Source organism: Canis lupus, chromosome 1, assembly GCF_003254725.2.
Source record: "Canis lupus dingo isolate Sandy chromosome 1, ASM325472v2, whole genome shotgun sequence".
NCBI classification, from domain to species: Eukaryota; Metazoa; Chordata; class Mammalia; order Carnivora; family Canidae; genus Canis; species Canis lupus.
Genome location: NC_064243.1, coordinates 67,907,204 through 67,927,806, shown reverse-complemented (window position 1 = coordinate 67,927,806; position 20,603 = coordinate 67,907,204). Strand labels below are relative to the sequence as shown.

General features: G+C 35.3%; 1 protein-coding gene across 3 annotated transcripts in view; it reads right to left on the bottom strand.

Annotated features, from left to right (window-relative positions):
• The window catches only part of LAMA2 (laminin subunit alpha 2), a 583,497-nt gene that overhangs the window by 201,751 nt on the left and 361,143 nt on the right, over positions 1-20,603 (bottom strand). For 2 of the 3 annotated variants that reach the window (XM_049115400.1, XM_049115407.1), the window contains exons 21-24: positions 17,597-17,703; positions 16,376-16,651; positions 13,263-13,443; positions 10,790-10,926 (exon numbers count right to left, since the gene is read on the bottom strand). In XM_049115400.1, the coding sequence (XP_048971357.1) occupies positions 10,790-10,926; positions 13,263-13,443; positions 16,376-16,651; positions 17,597-17,703 (701 nt within the window). The remainder of the gene's footprint in view (positions 1-10,789; positions 10,927-13,262; positions 13,444-16,375; positions 16,652-17,596; positions 17,704-20,603) is intronic. The other variant, XM_049115415.1, reaches the window with a different exon arrangement.

Here is a 20,603-nt window from a genome sequence, read left to right as displayed (position 1 = left end):
CGTGCAGACGTCTCTGTGAACATACAGAGATCCCCGAACCAGATTTGGGGAAGCCAAGAGAACTCGGCAAAGTACATCTAGGATGTTGTTTTCTGGCATTTCATGTTGCGGACAAGCCTGATTTGAGGTGCTTTGCTGGTAGCCTATTTTCTACTTCCTAGGCATGCATTGGATTGTTCTCTTACATAATTAAAACATTTGCTAGAATTTTTAGTTTGAGTCTTTTTTATTATTAACTTACTAGAATCTCATGAGTTCTTTCAGTTTGAGAATAAAATTATTCTTTTTACTTAAGTTTAAATTAAATTTATTTTTTATTTAAATTTATTTTTTATTGTTACTTCTGTCCATATTTGCCAATCTTCTTCTTCGGTATCACCTACAATTCTTAAAATACACCGCTTCTGTCTGTCTGCCCAATCTGTGATGTCCTAATGTTCTCTGCAGCCCTTTTCCTATTTGCCACTCAGATTTGTTGACCATTTTATAGTGCCCACTGAACACAGTGAAAATTCTATTGTATATACATGGCACTAATGCATTTTTAGTTACACTATTGCATTTTTGGCTGATTTTCAGTAATTTATGTTATCTGACTCATTTCCAATTTGTGCTCATCTCTGTGTCTTTCCTCTTATATTCTTTTAAGTCTTTCTGCTCTTGATTTACAGAGCTCGTATCTCATTGCAATTTAATGAACATGCGAAGCAGGTCTCTAAAATGTCATTTAGGATCTTGGAATAAGTCATTCTCAGGGTTCAGCAATGGCAATGATCATTCTATGGTCTCTGGGCTCTAAATTCCCTCTTCCTTGTCCAGCTTTACGATACTGTGGTTGGACCCTGTTGGCATTTCTCTGTGATTAGGGAGCAGGATGTTAGGCTTAGTCAACAGTGGGCCCTGGAGGGACCCGATAAGGCCCCGGGTGGGGGAAGACACTTCTGCCCTGGGTTCTGATTCTTCATTACTATTATCATGATTACTATTTTACTATTTAGCATAAGAGCTCAGGAGCCTGTAAAGAATTCCAGCTCGGCCTCAGGCTACTCTCGCTCCAAGACAGCTGAGTAGTTGTGGTCTACACACATGCTCTGATGTGACAAGCACCCCCATGTGCTCACAATGGTGGACAGCTTCTGCAGACTACGACTTGTCTGCAAACTCTGTTCACCCCCGCTCAACCTAGAAATTGTAGCTACTCTTTTGTGACCATTACTTCAGGTCTCCATATATCCTTTTTTTTGTGCTTTTTTAAAGTAACTAATCACCTTTTGCCAGTTAACAGTTCTTTATCTGCTACTTTCCCTGTTATGTAACTGTTACGATTTCTGTCTCCCAAATGAGTCCTGACTCGGTACCCCCATCGGTACCATCTTTCTTTGTGTCTGAGTTTCCTACCACACAATGTTTATATGTCATCAATGTCCAGATTCTTTTTGGTACTATTTTAGTATCTTTCTCACATTATCGCTCTATGGCAGACTTCTATGCATTACCACTTGCCAAATCCCTAGATCCACGTCTGGCTGGATACCCCTGTGCATTTCTCACACTTTTATTGCTCAGCTTAATTCTTATATCCACTACTACTGAGGATATTCCCGCCTCTGCTCTTGCCAACAGTAATTTACTTATGAGACTACTCTCTGACAGAGATAGTCTCTCTCTGAGTCGTCAGAGATAGATAGACCTCTCTGAGTCTCATAGATAGTTTCCCTCTATCATCTCTTTCCTGTGCAAATGTTTGGTGAAATATTTTCCCAGATTCAGATATTAAAATAATCACCAGGTCTTATTATTTTTGGTGTCTATGATTAAGTGTTTCTATCTTCAATGTTACTCAGAAAAAAAAAATTGCTACTAGAAGCTGTTTTAAGCCCAAACATCCAAAATGTGATTACTGATTATATTATAAACATAGACATAGTTTCCTAAGCATAGAATAACCCACTGCTGTCATCTCAAGTAATTCATCCTTATAGAACATCAGATAGAGAATGAGATTTCAAAATAAGGATAATTAAGGGCACCCAGGTAGCTCAGTAAGGTAAGCATCTGACTCTTGATTTTGGCTCAGGTCATGATCTTGGAGGTCATGGGATCGAGACCCGAGTCAGGCTTTGTAGTTGGTGCAGTCTGTTTGTCCCTCTTTCTCCCCTTGCTTTTTATCTCTCATAAATAAATAAATAAGTAAATTAATTAATTAATTAATTCTTTTAAAAAATAAGAATAATTAATTCTTTCACTTATTTTTCCTTAACTCAGTTAAATAAAATATGCCATAATTGGAAACAGAAAATTATGATACATTATGGAAACTACAGTCATGTAATAAATTTTAAAATGTTTTACAAGACATTCTTATCCTTTAACTCAAATATGAAGTGTTTGCTACCCAATTAATCATATAATTCCAAAGTACTAATTCTTAAAGACTAGATGACAGTCCAAGTATACATTAGGACCTTTCTAAATCAGGAAGCTTATTCAAGAAGTTATAGTGGAGAATAAAAGGGACCATTAACCATATGTTTAGATAGCACTATAGCCAACATCAAACTTAAATCGTAATTAGATGTAATGTTTGTTTAGCAATAGAGGATTTGTGCACTACTCCCCTGCTAGTGAAAGATGGCAGGCTTTGTATTCTACTTCAGTGAAAGCTCAAATGATATGTGTGCTCACGCTTCATCACTAAGAAATTATCCATGACACAAAGAAAAGGAAACTATAAATCTCAAATCACTGTTCATTTAGATTATAATCATCCACATTTTTTCAATAGTAGAATACATGTTCATAAATATTTGTGAGGACTCTATGAATTTTTTTGTAATTGTCATAATGATGAAATGTGTAGCTGTTCAGAAATTCAGATTTTTAAGTGGTTCAAGAGTAATAAAAAATTTTCAATCAACTTCAATCAACATAATGTTTATTCAACGATCAGTAAAAATAATGGTATCAAACACAGAACTACTTTTTTTTTTTAAGGAAACTTGGTCTATATTCCATTTTGATTTATATCCAGATTAGGCATCAGCTTTAATTTCAGGAGGTTATTAGAGTTTGGCCACATCACAGGATTTTGTGGATAGAATGGAATCCTCTTACCTTGGGACTTGTTCATGAGTCCATGGGATGGGTAGATGCTTGGACTCAAAGTTGAAAATGCAAGAAGTCAGTCATAGAAACTTATAACACGGCTCCTACTCACAAAAAGCTTTGGAACTCTTGAGGAATTTTTGTTTCATTTCCAAAAATGTATTTCAAATTTAGTGCCATTGGCACTAGAAAAATGAGTGTCCCATCTAGTTTTTATTTAACCATGTGAACAATTGAAATCATGTATCTGAACTTCCTTGATCAATAACCAATGCTCTTGTTTTCCTCCAGATTATGTATTCTGGACCAGTGTATTCAAATGCTTTATCATATATGTAAGGATGATTAGAGATTGCATGTGCACTGAGTCAGCGGAAAAAATGGTTTACATCTCTATAGGCTGTGACCACGAGTCAAAGAGGCCACACTTAGTCATCATGTTCTAATATTCCTCAACACAATGTGACTGATTGGAATGACTCTCGTTAATGTCAAAAATGCCCTTAATTATTTCTCTTAATGGAGGGATACAGGTCAGCCCTAATCCTATTTGACCTCTGTGTTGCATTTACACTAAAGAATGTTCCTTTTTTTTAAACAGTCTTTCAGTTTTAAAAGCACTTACATGGTTTATCTCCCTCTTTTAAGCTGTTAAACTACAAAACCAAAAACTAAAAAATGAAAACTACGAAATGACTATTCTCAGATGGTGGATGTCAGGACGCACAGGACTGTGATTTCTGAGAGAAGGAAAGCAGATGAGGCAGTGCAAGAAGGAAGTTTCTAGGCTGCAACCCAAAAAGGGGGAGCCCAAATAAAGCCAGCACTGTAGCTGGATTGAAAAACAGAGTTTGGAGAAGCTGAGACAGAACTTATGGGGCCAATAGAATATGTATCTAAAAATGAGAAAGTCAAACACAGAAAGAATTCCAGAGATCTGCAGAAGGGCCCCCTTGAATCTTTGGCTGAGTACTGATCTGTGATTGCACGGGATACAATTCTATGTGGCTCAGAACTCAAAACAAAATAAAACATTGGAAAGCCATAGGCTGAAAAAATTCCTAGGGCTCACAGAAAGCTTGAGATAATTCATATTCCCAACAGCGAGAGTAGAAAGACAGAGTAATGCACAATGCGTAGTGTTCTCAATGCACTCAGCCCCTTAGCAATGGAGCTAAATGATCCCTGGATTAGAGCCTGCTCTAGACCCTCCCTGAAACAAAACAAAACAAAACAAAACAAAACAAAACAAAACTAAACTAAACTAAACTAAACCAACAACTTAAAAGCAAGGTTCAAAAACATCCAATTGATCAGTGAGTTACTAACCTGTTTGCCAAGATAAAGTTCAATACTTTTAAAGGAATATAGTGAAAGCCAATATGCAACAATGAAAAATGTCCATCTGACATCTAAATCAAAATTATCAGGCATGGAGAGAAGCAACAAAACATGATTTGTAACCAACAGAAAAATCAACCATTAAGAATATATTGAAATAAAAGAAATGGTGAAATTCAAAGACAATCATATAGCAAAAGCTAGTATTTATATGTATTATAAATATTATTGAGAATAAATAGAAATTTGAATATAATGAGAGAAATGAAAGCTATAAAAAGATCTAACTGGAGATTTTACAGATGAAAAATTTTAAATGAAAAATATATACTCTACTGGATTAAGAACAGATTAGACACTGCAGAAAAAAAATATTCAGTAGACTTGGACACAACAATAGAAACTATCAAAAATTAAGAATACAGAAGAAATGAGAATAAACATAATTTCAGTCAGGTATGGAAGAGTATCAAGTGGACCAACATACACATAATGAGTTCCAGAAGGAGAAATGGGAGTAAAGAACATAAAAGGATTTGAAGAAGTAGTGTATGGAAACCAAGTTTTTAATAAAAAACTGTGATCCCACATCACAAACTAGATCCAACAGGTCCAACTCACCACATGAGAAATAAATAAGAAAACCACAAAAAGCATAATCAAATTGCTGAAAACCAGAATTTAGGATTTTATACCTAGAAAAAGTATCTTTGAAAACTTAAGGAAAAAACAGTTAAAACACTGTTTTTGAACATACAAAATTGAAAAATCATTGTCAGCAGACCTGAAATACTAAAAATAATAATATCAATAATTAGGGATGTAGCTAAAGGAAGAACAAACATGATATAGAACAGAAATTTGGCTATACTCAAAGGAATGAGAGCACTGGCACTGATACATGTGTGAAAAAACAGAAAAGCAGCATTTTTGCCTTTTAAAAAGATAATTGACTATTTAAATCAAAATCATAAGATTATATTTAGCATATATAATATGTAGGAGTAAAATGTATGGTCACGATTACAGAAGGAAAGAAAGGGAGCAACATAAAGGATAAAAAGGGGAATTAGAGATTTATTCTTGTAGGGTTTCTATGCTAAATATAAAGTGTGTACTGCTATTTTAAGATACATATAAAAAGAGATACATATAAAAAGTTAAGATGCAAATCCCCAAAGACAAAAAAATAAAGTGTGTATAGTTAATAAGTCAAATGTGAAGATAAAATATAATTATAAAAATTACTCAATCCAAAATAAGACAAGAAAAGAAGAAAAAAGAAAGCAAGAGCAGAAGGCAAAGCAAGCAGCGAAATGTAGACTTAAGCCAGTCATATTAATAATAAATGGAAATAATCCAGTTAAGATCAGATCAACAATAAAGATCTAAATATATTCTATCTAAAAGAAACATATTTAAATATTTAAAAAGAGATGAGATAAATTACAGTGTGGAAAAATGTATATCAATCAAATACCAATCAAAAGAAGGATGGAAACATGGCTATATGATTATCAGAAAAAAATACTCTTCAGAAGAAGAAAAAACATTACCTGGGATAAAGAGAGACATTTCATATTAATAAAGGCATCAACTTTTCAAAAAGACATAATAACTCTAAATGAGTATACACCTAGTATTTTCATTCCAAAATACATGATTCAAAACCTGAGAGAACTAAATGAAAAAACAGATAAATCATAAATATAAATACCCTGTTATTGATAGAATTAGTACACATAAAAATCACTATGAATAATTGACTTTTATAGAAGATTTCATCCAATGATTCCAGAATACATGTTGTTTGCTAGTACATTTATCAAAATGGACACTAGTATGAGAAATAAATCTCTATAAATTCAAAAGAACTGAAAGATACAAAATATGTTATATGTGTTATAAAACAAATATAACAGAAAGATATCTTGAAAACCCTCAAATATTTGGAGATTATACAACATACTTCTACATAATCAATGAATCACAAATAAATAGTAAAATAAATAAGAAGAGTTTAACAATGAAAATTTAAACAACATATCAAAATGTGTGGGATGCAACTAAATTAGTGCCTGGAAGGAAATTTATAACATGAAATGCTTATGTTAGTAAAGAAGAGAGGTCTCAAGTCAATGATCTAAGGTTTCATCTTAAGAAACTTGGAACATAAGAGAAAATTAAACTCAAAGTAAACAAAGGGAAGGAACTTTTATTTTGTACAGTTATCAAATTTATTGATTTAAGTTGCTCATATTATTCTTTTAACATATGCAGGATCCTCATGATGCCTCTTGCTTTATTTTTTATTTATGTATTTTTAAAAAGATTTTATTTATTTATTCATTAGACACACAGAGACAGAGGTAGAGACACAGGCAGAGGGAGGAAAAGTAGGCTCCCTGCTGGGAGCCCACTGGGGGACTTGATCCCAGGACCCCAGGATCACGACCTGAGCCAAAGGCAGACCTTCAATCACTGAGCCACCCAGATGTCCGGATGCTTCTTCCTTTATTCCTGATTTTTATTATTTCCTTCTTCTCTTTTTATTTTCTTTATCAATCTTCTTAGAGTATTACCAACTTCATTAAAAATTTCAAAGAACCATTTTTTGGTCTCATTGACTTTTTTCTAAAGTATCTTTGTTTTCATTTATTTTTCATTGATTATGCAACTCCTTCAGAAACTATGAGAATGGAATACTTTCTAATCTATTTAATAAAACTAGCAGTACCCCAATAATGAAACTAAACAATAAAACTACAAAAAACAAAGACCCAATATTCCTTATGAACAGAGACCCAGAGATCATTAACAAAATGCTAGCGAAAAAATGTAAAATAATTTAAAGTAGATAATCCCTCATGATCAAGCAGGATTTATCTGAGGATTGTAAAGTTGGATCAATATTTGAAAATCAATTAATATGATTTATGATATTAATAGCTGAAAATGAAAAATCCTATGGCCATCTCAAAAGATGTAGAAAATGCATTTGACAAAACTGAACATATATTCTTTTTTTTTTTTTTATGATAGTCACAGAGAGAGAGAGAGAGAGAGAGGCAGAGACATAGGCAGAGGGAGAAGCAGGCTCCATGCACCGGGAGCCCGACGTGGGACTCGATCCCGGATCTCCAGGATCGCGCCCTGGGCCAAAGGCAGGCGCTAAACCGCTGCGCCACCCAGGGATCCCCTGAACATATATTCTTGATAAAAGTTCTTAATACACTAGGAACATGAGAAACATCCTCAAACTTTTAAATAGCATCTATAAAGAAAACACAGCTAACAACATTCTGAACTGTAAAAGACTGAATGCCTTCTAGTTAACATAAGGAATATTATGGGAGCAGGGGTATTTGCTCCCAGCCCTGCAAGTCAACATTTTACTGTAATAGGTCAAGAAAATGAAATAAAAGTTACATGGGTTGGAAGGGAAGAAGTAAACTCAATTTGCAGATGGTATGATTGTCTACATAAAAAATCCTAATCAATCTACCAAAAGGTAATTAGAATAAGCTTAGCAAGGTTGCAGTATAAAAAGTTAAATAAAAATAATTGTATTTTTCTATTCTGGCAACAATTCGGAATTGAGATGAAACAAATAATAACATCTGCATAAAAAATATGAAATACAGTGATAAATCTAACAGAACATGTACAAGACTTGCACACCAAAAACTATAAAACATTGATGAGAAAAAAAGTATAGACAGCTAAATTAGAAATTAGGTCATATTCGTATATTGAAAGGTGCAATAGTCTTGATTTTTCCCAAAATGACCTGTAGACTCAATGTAATGCCAATCAAATCCTAGAAAGCTTTTGGTAAAGAAACTGACAAACTTTAAAAGTGGGAATGCAAAAGATCTAATGTACCCAAAAGGTATTGGAAATGAAAAGGAGTTGGAGAATCTACACCACCTGATTTCACACATTACTAAAAAGCTACAGTGATGAAGACAGTACTGTGTTAGCACAAGGACAGACACCGATCGACAAAACAGAATAGAGTTCAGAAATGCAAGAGCGGCACATGTAATTATTCTACTTTGACCAAAGTAATTCAATGGGGAAGAAGAATAATCTTTTCAAAAATGATGCTGGAAAAATTAGATATCCATTAAAAACTGAGCTTTGACCATTACCTCAGACTACACAGAAAAAACTAATATTGAAAATGGGATGTGGACCTAAATGTAAAAGCCAAAATTATAAAACTTCTTGAAGAAAACACAGGAGAGGGGTCTTTAGATCTTGATGTAAGCAACTGTACATTTCTTAGAAAAGAAAAAGCATGAGCCATGAAAGAAAAGGATAACAAAAAACTGGTCTTTATAAAAATTAGATGAAGCTACTACAGAGGAAATAAAATGCAAGCTGTATAGTGGGAGAAAAAATAGTTACTGACCATATATATGTTAAAGGACTTGCATCTAGAATATATAAAGAACTTTTACAACACAATACTGAAGAAACTAACAACCTAAAATAGAAAAGATTTGTACAGAACTTCACCCAAGAAGATATATAAATGGTAAATAAAATTATTCCCAATATTAGTGGACATTAAAGCAACAGAAAGATATACATAAACATCAACTGAATGCTTAAAATTCAAGAGTCAGAATCCTAAGTGTTGGGGGACACATACGGGGCTCAGTGGTTGAGCATCTGCCCTCGGCTCAGGGCGTGACCCCGGCATCCTGGGATCAAGTCCCGCATTGGGCTTGCCACAGGGAGCCTGGTTATCCCTCTGTCTGTGTCTCTGTCTCTCTCTGTGTCTCTCATGAATAAATAAATAACCTTAAAAAAAAAAAGCAATCCTAAGTGTTGAGAAGGATATGGAGTAGTCTTGTGATGGATGATAGGTGAAATCATACATCTACACCAATGCTTTTGACTTATACATTGGTATTCATGGCAAAATAGTTCATAATAGCCCCACACTGGAAATGACCCAAATGCCCATTAAATGGTAATAAGCAAGTCATAGCATATCATCCAATACAAATTAGTAAATAATTAAAAATAACAAACTACTGCTATATGCAACAGTATGGATGAATCAAAAAGCATTATATTAAGTAAAGGAAGCCAGACCAAAACTATTGCCACCAAACAAGCAAACAAAACCCAAACAACATGGATGAGGGCTTGATTTACATGAATTTGGAGAGACAACGTAACTACAGTGATAGAAGGAGAAACAGTAAATTCCTGATGCTGGTTGAGGGGTGAGGGGAAGTAGACTACAAGGGAGCATATAACTGTAATCACAGGTCAAAGCTCACCCCTTCAAGAGAGTGAATTGCATTTTATTTAATTAATACCTCGCAAAACACTGACAAAAATTCTGAACTCATCACCTTTCCTACCTGACCTCGAATCTCCTATAATCCCTGTAGCCATGGCTGGCTCAGCAGCTGAGCGTCTGCCTTTGGCTCAGGGCATGACCTTGGGGTCCCGGGATCGAGTCCCACATCGGGTTCCCCGCAGGGAGCCTGCTTTGCCCTCTGCCCGTGTCTCTGCCTCTCTGTGTCAAATAAATAAATAAATAAATAAATAAATAAATAAATAAATAAATAATTTTTTTAAGGAAAAAATCCTTGTAGCTATAAATAATACTCTCTTCTAATCTGAAAAGCAAATCCAGGACCTGTCTTAAGACTCCTGTTTCTTAGCCTCCAAATCGATAAGGTCACCAAGCCACAGCAGCAGTCACACAGCCTACTCCCCGTATCTCTGGGGAGGCACACTGACCAGGCCCCAGCGTCTGTCATCTCTCACCTATGTACCTGCAGTCGCTGTCAGGCACATAACGTGACACTATGGAATCTGGTCATGCCACTTTCTGTGGAATTCCCATGGAAAAGAAATGTGGAGTTTTTTAAGCTAGAGGTTGTTAATATGACTCCACAGAATCCTCTCAACTGCTTCTTGAAAAGTGAAGCCTAGTCATAATTTGGGGGCAATTACTATAGATTTTTGGCAAATTCCTTTAACGAGTCCTTCATTTCCTTGTACTTTGCAGTTAGTATCTCACTCTGCTTAGGTATGAAGTTGTTGCTGTTTCTGATTTTATTATAATTTTCCTCTTTTTTTTTTTTTTTTTGGTAGGTCTCGTGAACGAAGATACATAAACATGGTGCTTGCTTCATCCTATTTCCCCAAAAGTAAAATGTTAAGATACTGATCAATATCTGCAATCGCTCTATACTGATAGTTCTCTATTGTTTAATAATATTAGCTTTTGAAATGCCCGACTATAAAACTTTAACAAGATAAAAACAAATTTCTTAAAACATGATCAGATAAAATAGAGCAATTAACTCACCTTACAACCAGTGATGATGCTGTGACCCCAGGTATTAGGTGAACATTTAGAACATTTCTCTCCAACGGTATTGGGAGGGCAAATGCACTGACCAGTCTTTGGGTCACAATTGTTTCCCAGATGAGAACAGTCACAAGCTTCACAGGTGAAAGGGAAAAATAGAGTAAAACAGTAAAAATGTTATAGAAAGTATGGAGTTTGTATTTGGATTTGTGTTGTTTCATTTTCCATATTATTGTTATAAGTGAAAACTTACCTAGTTCGTCTTTTACATCACAGTGAAGTGTATTTCATAGAGGGGTTGATCAACAAAATTATATTGTAAAATTATATTGTATTTCTTTTAATAATTTCAAAAGGTAAAATATTTTTAGGTTTTCAACTAATTTTAAAGAAAGAAGTGGCACATCAGATTCGATGCTCAGTGTACTTAAATGCTATAAAGTTTAAAATTTTGATTCTATGTTTTTTTTAAGTTTTACTTACTTATTCTATGCTGTATAGATTAATATTTCCTTCTTATTGATGACTCTGTTTTGCAATAAAAAACTATAAGCTCAACAGGCTTCTTAAATTCAGTATATTGAGTATAATAGTTATAATTGGCATACATCAGGATATTTCCAGTTTCACAAAAAATAAAAACAGCTGAATTTTGTAACTCTGTGTGAGCGTGTTGATTTTTGAATTTTATTTACCATTTGCCTTATTTTTTTCAATAGATTTTTCATTTTCTTAGCTATAATATGTAAAAAGTGCAAATTCTCAAATACTGCATAAATCAGATTTGAATAAAAGTGATTTCAGGGGAGCGTCAAAGTCATCTAAGTGATGACTGAACAATGAACACTACTTATTAGCTATAGTTGACTCAGCTAGTAAGTTTCAAACTGAAGTGAAAGCAAAGGGAGAAATACCACCAAATACTCAGATTCAGACAGAAGATTAATATTATAAAAAGCCTTTAAATTGGTCATATGATGATTAAATCTTTAAATGAAATACATTTAAACTATTTGACTTTTTACATTTAGACTATTTGACTAAGTTCAATTTTTAAGGAGTCACAATTATCACTGCTCACAGCATCCCATACGAGCTGTGAAAAATGTTCCATATAATACTTGACATAAACACCAAAGAAATCTTAGCTGTTATTTTTGTTATTATTATTGTTATTGATAGTTTTAAGTCAAAGGGTTTGTTTTGTATGTACCATTTCTTAAGAAGAAAACCAGTTCACCTTATGTTCAAATTTATGTGCTAAAAAATGCCTTGGGACAGTTGGAATAGCGATTCGAGAAGTTACCTTGCAAATAGAAATTCTCTAAGCGGTTCTTCAAACGGAATCATAAAACTGAGTATGGAGAAGACTTGAATAATCAGCTGGCTTTTCCCTGCCCAAACACGATGTTTACCACAATTCAGAATACTAATAAACACTGATAATAATAACAATGATAAACACTGACCTGGTGCCTACATGCCAGGCATTATTCTAAATATTTTATAGCTATTAACTCAACTAATTCTTACAAAAACCCAGTGAGATAGAAATAATCATTTTCTTGATTTAATAGATGAACTTTGTAGAGAGACAGCAAGACCCAAGCACTTAGGCAAGGTCACATAACTAGTCACCGGTGGAGCCATGAAACCCGTCCCAGCTATTTGGTGGAAATCTACTCTCAACCATCATGTTATCCTGCTTGTTTGGGGCTATTTTCTGTCCTGTGTCTCTGGATCTGAATGCTACTAAGTTTGCATTTCTAATGTCATCACCATTTCATAATTTAAAATAATGTCTTACTAATAATTTCTAGTAGTAAAGATATTTGAATGCACAGTAGCATTTCATAATTCACACTAAATGAACATGTAAGGGTTGGGTTCAAAGGACTGTATATTTTAGGGGCGCCCGGGTGGCTCAGTTGGTTGGGCACCCAACTCTTGGCTTTGGCTGGGGTCATGGTCTCAGGTTCAACGCTCAGCTTGGAGGCTGCTTGAGATGATTTCCCCCTTCACTTTTCTAAGTTGAACTATATTAGCTTGAGAGTGAAGTTTAAACTATGAGAACACTGGCAAAAGAAAAATTGAACGTTTGACTTCCAGGCTACAGTAGCCGTTGAGTGAGCGACTCATGGTTACAGCCAGGAAGGGAAACAGCAGAATTGAGACCTGCTGATGTTTGTTTATTTATTTATTTATTTATTTATTTATTTATTTATTTATTTTTATTGAGTACTTGCAAATAGTTATTTATTGAGCAATGTTTCACACTACAGTATATTTCATTTGCTAGTTTATTTAAAATAAATGTACATTATTTATTCAGTTAAATATTTTGGATCCTATAATTGTTGTGAAGGTGCCTTTGCTTTAATCTCTAGGGATGTTGAAGAATGAACTGCTACAGTTGCCAAAATGCCCAAACCAGAGAATGAATGTGTAGGGCTGAGTCTTATTTACAGACCTGTGCAGCCTCCTTCTTGGAAGTTGAAATAGCCATGGGCACAGTGGTCACATTTCTTTCCTGTCACTCCAGGCTGGCACCAACACTGACCACTCTCTTCACAGTCGAAAGATTTAGACCCAAAGGAATTGCAATTGCAGGGAACACACCCTCTTCCTGATTGTAGGCCGAAGGTTTCAGGCTGGCATAAAGAAGGACGAGAGAAATTAAATTTAAATCAATGAATTCATTATGAAATAAGACGCACCACCACCAAAAGGTGAGGCAGGAGAGAGGAACCTATGGATGATCAAAGTTCTTCACGGATGTTATGACAATGAGGTTGTAATGGGATCTAATGGCCCCTTTCCTAATGTAATGGGATCTAATGGCCCCAGAAAAAAGAGTACTGTAGCTTTAAAATTTTATCAAAGTTAACAGTAGAATTAGGTCACTATCCTTTATGTCTGCTTTATATTTTCACCAGTCTTTCCCTATACCTTCCAAGATTTTAACAGCAATGTGGATCTAAGCTATGGGGTGTTTCTTACATTTTAATTTAAAAAATTTACTTGCTTCCTTCCTAATAATCTGAATTGATTGCTTTTAGATCTTATTAACGCCTTCTACTTGTTAAAAATGTTTTCAATATTATTGAGCAGAAACCTACAGTTATAAAATAAATGTTTTTTCTCTAATATTTGATCTAATTTTTGTCATCTCTCTGTAGATACACCTAGTCATCATTCTAGGGCTCATGTTACAAATATAACTTACAGGTTTATGCCAATGCTGACAAAATAATTGGTTTACAAACATCTACTTTCTTGGGTTTCATTTTAACAAGTGAAATTGATTTGAGAGAATTCACATCAAAGCGCCGGATTAGGTAGATGAAAAGAACCTTTTACTCTCTGATGGGTAATTCCTAAGTATATCTCTTATCTATGCATAGAAACTTTCTATGATTGGTTTTCATGACTAGCTTTGGCTTGAAATACATGCTATCTGACCTAGAGTGACTACATTAGGGAGTGTGGATGGATTAAAAATTACCTCTACTAAAAAAAAAATTACCTCTACTAGAAAAATGAAAAGTGCATATCCTACTTAAAGTTCATCAAGGTCGTATTTTAAAATATGAAGTGGGTCACACTATTACAATATTTTAATCTGAAAAATTAGTCTTGGTAATTACTTCTTTGTAAAAAATAATTCCCATTTTTTAATATTACACTCAATAGTTACTTCCTGGTAACAAAGACTCTTGCTATTTAATGGGAGCCACCCAAAGAGAAACAAATAACTGTCATTATATATTTTTGAAATTATTGTTAACAGTATGAAAACCAGTTCTAGAAAACAAAATTGCACTGAAAATTAGGCTCTTAAAATGACTATAGCTAACAATTTTGGTTTTTAAATATAAAATGGGTGTACTGAGTTTGTCATTTAATCTCTGTATTTATTGTTGGCTTTATTTTTATTTCCAGTCCAAATTCAGATGTCATCATATGATTAAAGAAGGTGAAATCACTATATTGTATGCCTAATACAACTAATACAGCACTGCACTGGTACTGAAATATATATTAAAGAATAAATAAATAAATAAGAAAGTATCAGTTCTAACAAATGACTTACCACATGATTTTGAAATTAAATTTCATTATGTAAGGGAAGATTAAGACATGTAAGATTTTTATTCATAAAAAGCAATTACCTACAAAATTCTAGATACCTGACCTAGAGAAATAATCAGAAATTAGGAAAATGGTTAAAGTATGAGCATGCTCAATATCGCATTACTTATGAGAGGGACTTCCGAATGTTAGAGAGGAAGTTGCGTAAGTTACATTATGATACATTCATGCTATGAAATACTAGGCAATCATTAAAATCCTGTTTTGAAGCAATTTTAATGATAGGAACAAGCTTAGGATATAGCATTATGTAAAATTTCAAAAAGTAGGATACAAAATTATATATACACTTTGACTCTGATTATATACCTATGATGACACACACACCACTCACGCACACAAATAGAAACATATATACATAGAAAAAAGACTAGAACATACGACATTGACATAGTTTTTAAAAAACCTGAATCATAGATGTGTTTGCATTCCTTATGCAAAGCATTTTGCATTTATCTCCTAAATTTTCCTAACTTAGAAATCTGAATTGCAGAGGAAATACTTTAATTCATCTTTATCCCCTAATTTTTTCTTCACTTGGCATACCTATATATCTTTAACAGATATATCTATGTAGGATTAAATGAACTTCCAAATCATAGTTTGTTATTTAAAAAATACGTAAGAAGAAATCTACCATCCATTTCAAATAATTAAATAATATAGTTTTAAAGAGTTAAGTTGCACCAAAATACATAGTAACGAATTCCAGTAACAAAATTTTAATAAAGTTGATGTACAAAAATTTAACTCTGAGACTCGGGAAAACATTCGTAGTAAACAGATTCAAAAAGTAGATGGTGAGCACTTACATACTGTGCCTGCTGCGTGCCAAGCACCGTCCTAAAGCCCTTTACAAAGATGAACTCATTTATTCCTCAAGACACTCCTGGGAGATAGTTATTACCATCACTTTTCTACAGAGGGAGGAAACTGAGGCACAGAAAGGTCAAGTGACTTGCCTAAGATCACCAGCAAGCCAAGTGCAGAGTCAGGCTTCCACCCCAGCCGGCCTGGCTTCAGAGTCGGTGCCCTGCACTCTCACACATACGGTCTCACTTGGGAAAGCTGGGAAACTTGGGAAAGCTGCTCTCTCTGCTAGATTTCCCTTCACTTGTTCATTCATGGAAGGGGATTTGCTCCAAATGATGCCTGAAATTCCTTCCACTGCTAAAATCATAGGTTTGTACAAATAAACTTTAGTTTCTCCATATCCATGGTTAATGGAAACTTTCATGAACCTCTGAACTTGAACACATGCTTAACAATACACGGAAAGCTCTTTTCAAAAGGCAGGGCTTCAAGCAGGAGTTGTGCAGCTTTGACATTTGCAGTCTGCACGCTGAGCAACCGTTATTTGGTAAAAACGCCATCGGGAAGGTCCGCGGCCCGAGTGGCACACGGCATGCGGAGGCACGAGCCATGCAGTACCTCTGGGATTACCGGAGCGGGGGCGCGATGGGCTCCCCGGGGGCAGCCGCCCGAGCTGCTGCTGGCCCACCTCGGAGGAGGCCCCAGCACCCGCTGCACTCTCTGCGGCTGCTCCTCCGGCCGCTGCACCTGCCTGCCGAGGCGACACTGTCTCCCTACGAAGCCAGAGTGACACGCACATCGTCCCGCCGCATCACACTGCGGTGTCACGGAGCCAATGGGGCTGCAGCCGCACAACACACAGAATTGCTTCTCTGGGTCCCACCACATACGGGGCTTTAAAAGCCAACAGAAAAATAAGACAAAACAAAGGGATGAAAGAGCAGATGATATTATTCAACAGACGGACGTGGATGATACCTTTGAGCTTACTACAAAAAGGCCAGTTTGTCATCTGAGAACTGCTGGTTCTATTCAACAGTCTTTACCACCAAGAATAAATACATATTTATAAAGAAGAGGTAATGCGGACCCATCACTCCCATGGAGGGATCCAAGGCGCTTGGCACACGGAAGGCAGGCCAACACTCAGGAACAGACAGCAACATATTTTGATTTTTTGTTTCATTTTAGAAAAGTGATGTTATCTAAAAAAATATGTTGAGGGATGCCTGGGTGGCTCAACGGTTGAGCATCTGCCTTCGGCCCAGGGCGTGATCCAGAAGTCCCAGGATCGAGTCCCACATCGGGCTCCCGGCATGGAGCCTGCCTCTCCCTCTGCCTGTGTCTCTGCCTCTCTCTCTCTCTCTCTCTCTCTGTGTCTCTCATGAATAAATAAATAAAATGTTTAAAAAATATATGTTGATTAGCTTCTCTGCTGACAACTCTGGAGAAGTAGCGTGCTCATGGAACTGACTCTTAAATGATAGAACTAGAGCAAAGCGCTTGCCCAAGACCAACGGTGTAGGGCATTCATGCTGCCAACATAAAAGCAAAGAGTATTTTACTCACGATAGACTGGGATTCAATTTATATACCATTTGTTTCAAAAACATCTGATTTTCAGTGAGTATTCCTGCCAGGGGTCACAGGCTGACGGGCAAGTGCTAGCGGACGGCACACTTCCTTCTATGTTGGAAAAATATTCCGACGATCACAGGGATTGTACGTGTAGATTTGGAGAATCCTGGGCTCCTCTCTTTACACTTAATACGTGTGTCACTGCAAGCTAATGAGCATTTTCCAGGAGAGAGGAGCCCTTGTCCAGCCCCTGCTGCTTACCTTACACTCGTCACACCGCCGCCCCTGCACGTTCGGCTTGCACTCGCACTGGCCCGTCCTAGCGTGGCAGCGCTCAGAGAGGGAGCTGTTGACATGACAGCCGCATGCTGCAAAGGAAGAGGGATCCGTGATTGGCAAAACACTGCCAGTAGTGTGAGTAGGCTGTTAAATAATAAAAATATCCCCCAAACGGGAACACAGGCAACTGAGTTTTATTTTTTATTATTTTTTTATTTTTATATTTTTATTTTTTTTTGACAACTGAGTTTTAGATTTGAATGCTTTTGGATCTGCTAAGGTGTCCTGTTGTGCGTCATTATCATTCGATTCCTACAAGGACTCTCCAAGCTGTAGAGGGGATTCCTGTAAAGCTCTATCACAGTGCCTGGTGCAGCATATGTTGTTAAAATATAACTGTGATCATTATTATTCCAATTTCGAGAGTGAATTATAAATAGTATATAATGAAAATATTATATACTATGTAAATACAATAAGTACAGATCTAATATAATGTGTAAATATTATGAGTATTATATATACACATACATGACCACATGCATCTTTCAGATTGGAAAAGTAAGACAGAACTAATTAGACATTTTTCCAAAGGGGACATCAAAATGGCCAACAGGCACGTGAAAAGATATATAACATCACTAATCATCGAAGAGATGCAAATTAACGCCACAATAAGACATCACCTTACACCTATTAGAATCTTATTTTCAAGAAGACAAGAGACAACAGATGTCGCCAAGAATGTGGTGTAAAGGGTGCTCTTATATCCTGTTGGTGGGAATGTAAATTGGTTCAAAACAAGGTGGAAGTTCCTCAAAAAATTAAAAATAGAACTACCATATACAATCTAGTAATTCTGCTACTGGGTACATACTTAAAAGAAATGAAATCAGTATGTATGTCTACTGCAGCCCTATTTCCAATAGCCAAGGTCTGGAAGTAACTTAATGTCCATCAAAGATGAATAGATTAAAGAAAAAGATACGGTATATATATACACAATGAAATATTCAGCTATGACAAACGACAATACCCTGCCATTTGCAACAACGTGGATGGACCTTGACCACGTTATCCTAAGTGAAATAAGTCAAAGAAAGCCAATTACTGCATGGCATCACCTGCATGTGGAATCTAAAAAAAACAATGTTATAAAATACAGATAGTAAAATGGTGGTGTCACAGGGGATGGATGGTGGGGGCGGGGGGATAAAATTGCTATTATTTAAGAGTATACACTTGCAAGTAGTAAATAACGGGCAGTAAATAAGCGATAGTGCTCTAATTCCCAGTATGAAGAATACAGACAGTATTGTACTATATTGTGTAATAGACTAAATATTGCAATGATGGTGACCATCTTGCAGTATATACGGATACCAGGAGTACCACGATGTACACCTTAGGACCACTGTGTCATTAGACGTCAAATATATCCATTTAAAAAGTACACTGTGTCGAGTGTATTAGGAATAAAGCATGCTTTTTAAAAATCACTTTGTTTTATGACTTATATACTATTTCCTACATTTCGTTTAAGCAATCTTTTGTCATTTCTGTGTTATGAAGTCGTTTGATGCTATTCTGAGATATATAATAAATCCGTCTGAAAATTAAAGGGCCTTTTCACAAATAGAATATAATTAATATCTCACTCTATACTCTATATTTTTAATGATACATATAATTACATTGATACCAGAATAAAATAAAAACGTGAGGGGGAGGTGACATAGGAATTTAGAATATTCATAGATGGTTTTAGACATCTCGTGTCTCTGGATGCTTTGATGTGAGCACAACTTATCAATACATTATAAATAGTTACTCCATCAGCTTATGCTATTTTCCTGTTCATCTGACTCAAGGTTTGACTTAGTTTTACTGCTTTACTAAATAAAAAATGCTGGATTTTTCTCCCAGCAATTTGGCCTTTGGTGCCTGCTAACTTGATATGAGTTTGGTGGCCACTAAAGAATTGGTCTTAGCAGCAGCTGTGATTTTTCCCTGGGGAATAGCTGAAGCATACACAATACCGGGGTGTGAGAAAAGGCTAAAAAATATTTTCTGTAAATATCTATTTCACTTGACACTAGAATTTTTATGAATACTTTTAATATCTTTTTAAAATTAATTAGCTTCTATTAATTTTTTGAAATGAGAATGGTTGGCACACAATGTTACATTAGTTTCAGGTGGACACCATAATAGTTCAACAAGTATATACTATGTTCACCACAAGTGTAGCTGCCATCTGTCCCCTCATGTCCCTATTAAAATGTACTTTTAATTTCTTTATCATGTCTCATATACATTATACTTCTATTTTTAAGATCCCAAATAATTTATTATTTTTTTCCAAATAATTTAGAAGTCATTTTTTCTTAGAATGAAGAATATAGGATTAAATTCACCATAAATTAGCATCATTTTAAAATAAAAGCAGTTGCAAGATACAGAAATAACACACTGAGATCTGTTGGATTTCTGAACACCAATAATGAAATGGCAGAAAGAGAAATCAAGGAATCAATCCCATTTACAATTGTACCAACAATCAAGAGAAGTAGGAATAAATCTAACCAAAGATGTAAAAGATCTGTGCTCTGAAAATTATAGAACACTTAGGAAAGAAATTGAAGAGGACACAAAGAATGGGAAAACATTCCATGTTCATGGATTGGAAGAGCAAATAGTGTTAAGATGTTTATACTGCCTAAAGCAACCCATACATTTAATGCAATCCCAATCAAAATATTACCAGGATTTTTCACAGAACTGGAACAATCTTTAAATTTGTATGGAACACAAAAGACCTCAAATAGTTAAAGCAGTCTTGAAAAAGAGATGCAAAGCTGGAAGCATCACAACTCTGGACTTCAAGCTCTCTTACCAAGCTTTGATCATCAAGATAGTATGTTATTGACACAAAAACAGACACATAGATCAATGGAACAGCAACTCTATGGTCTACCCATCTTTGACA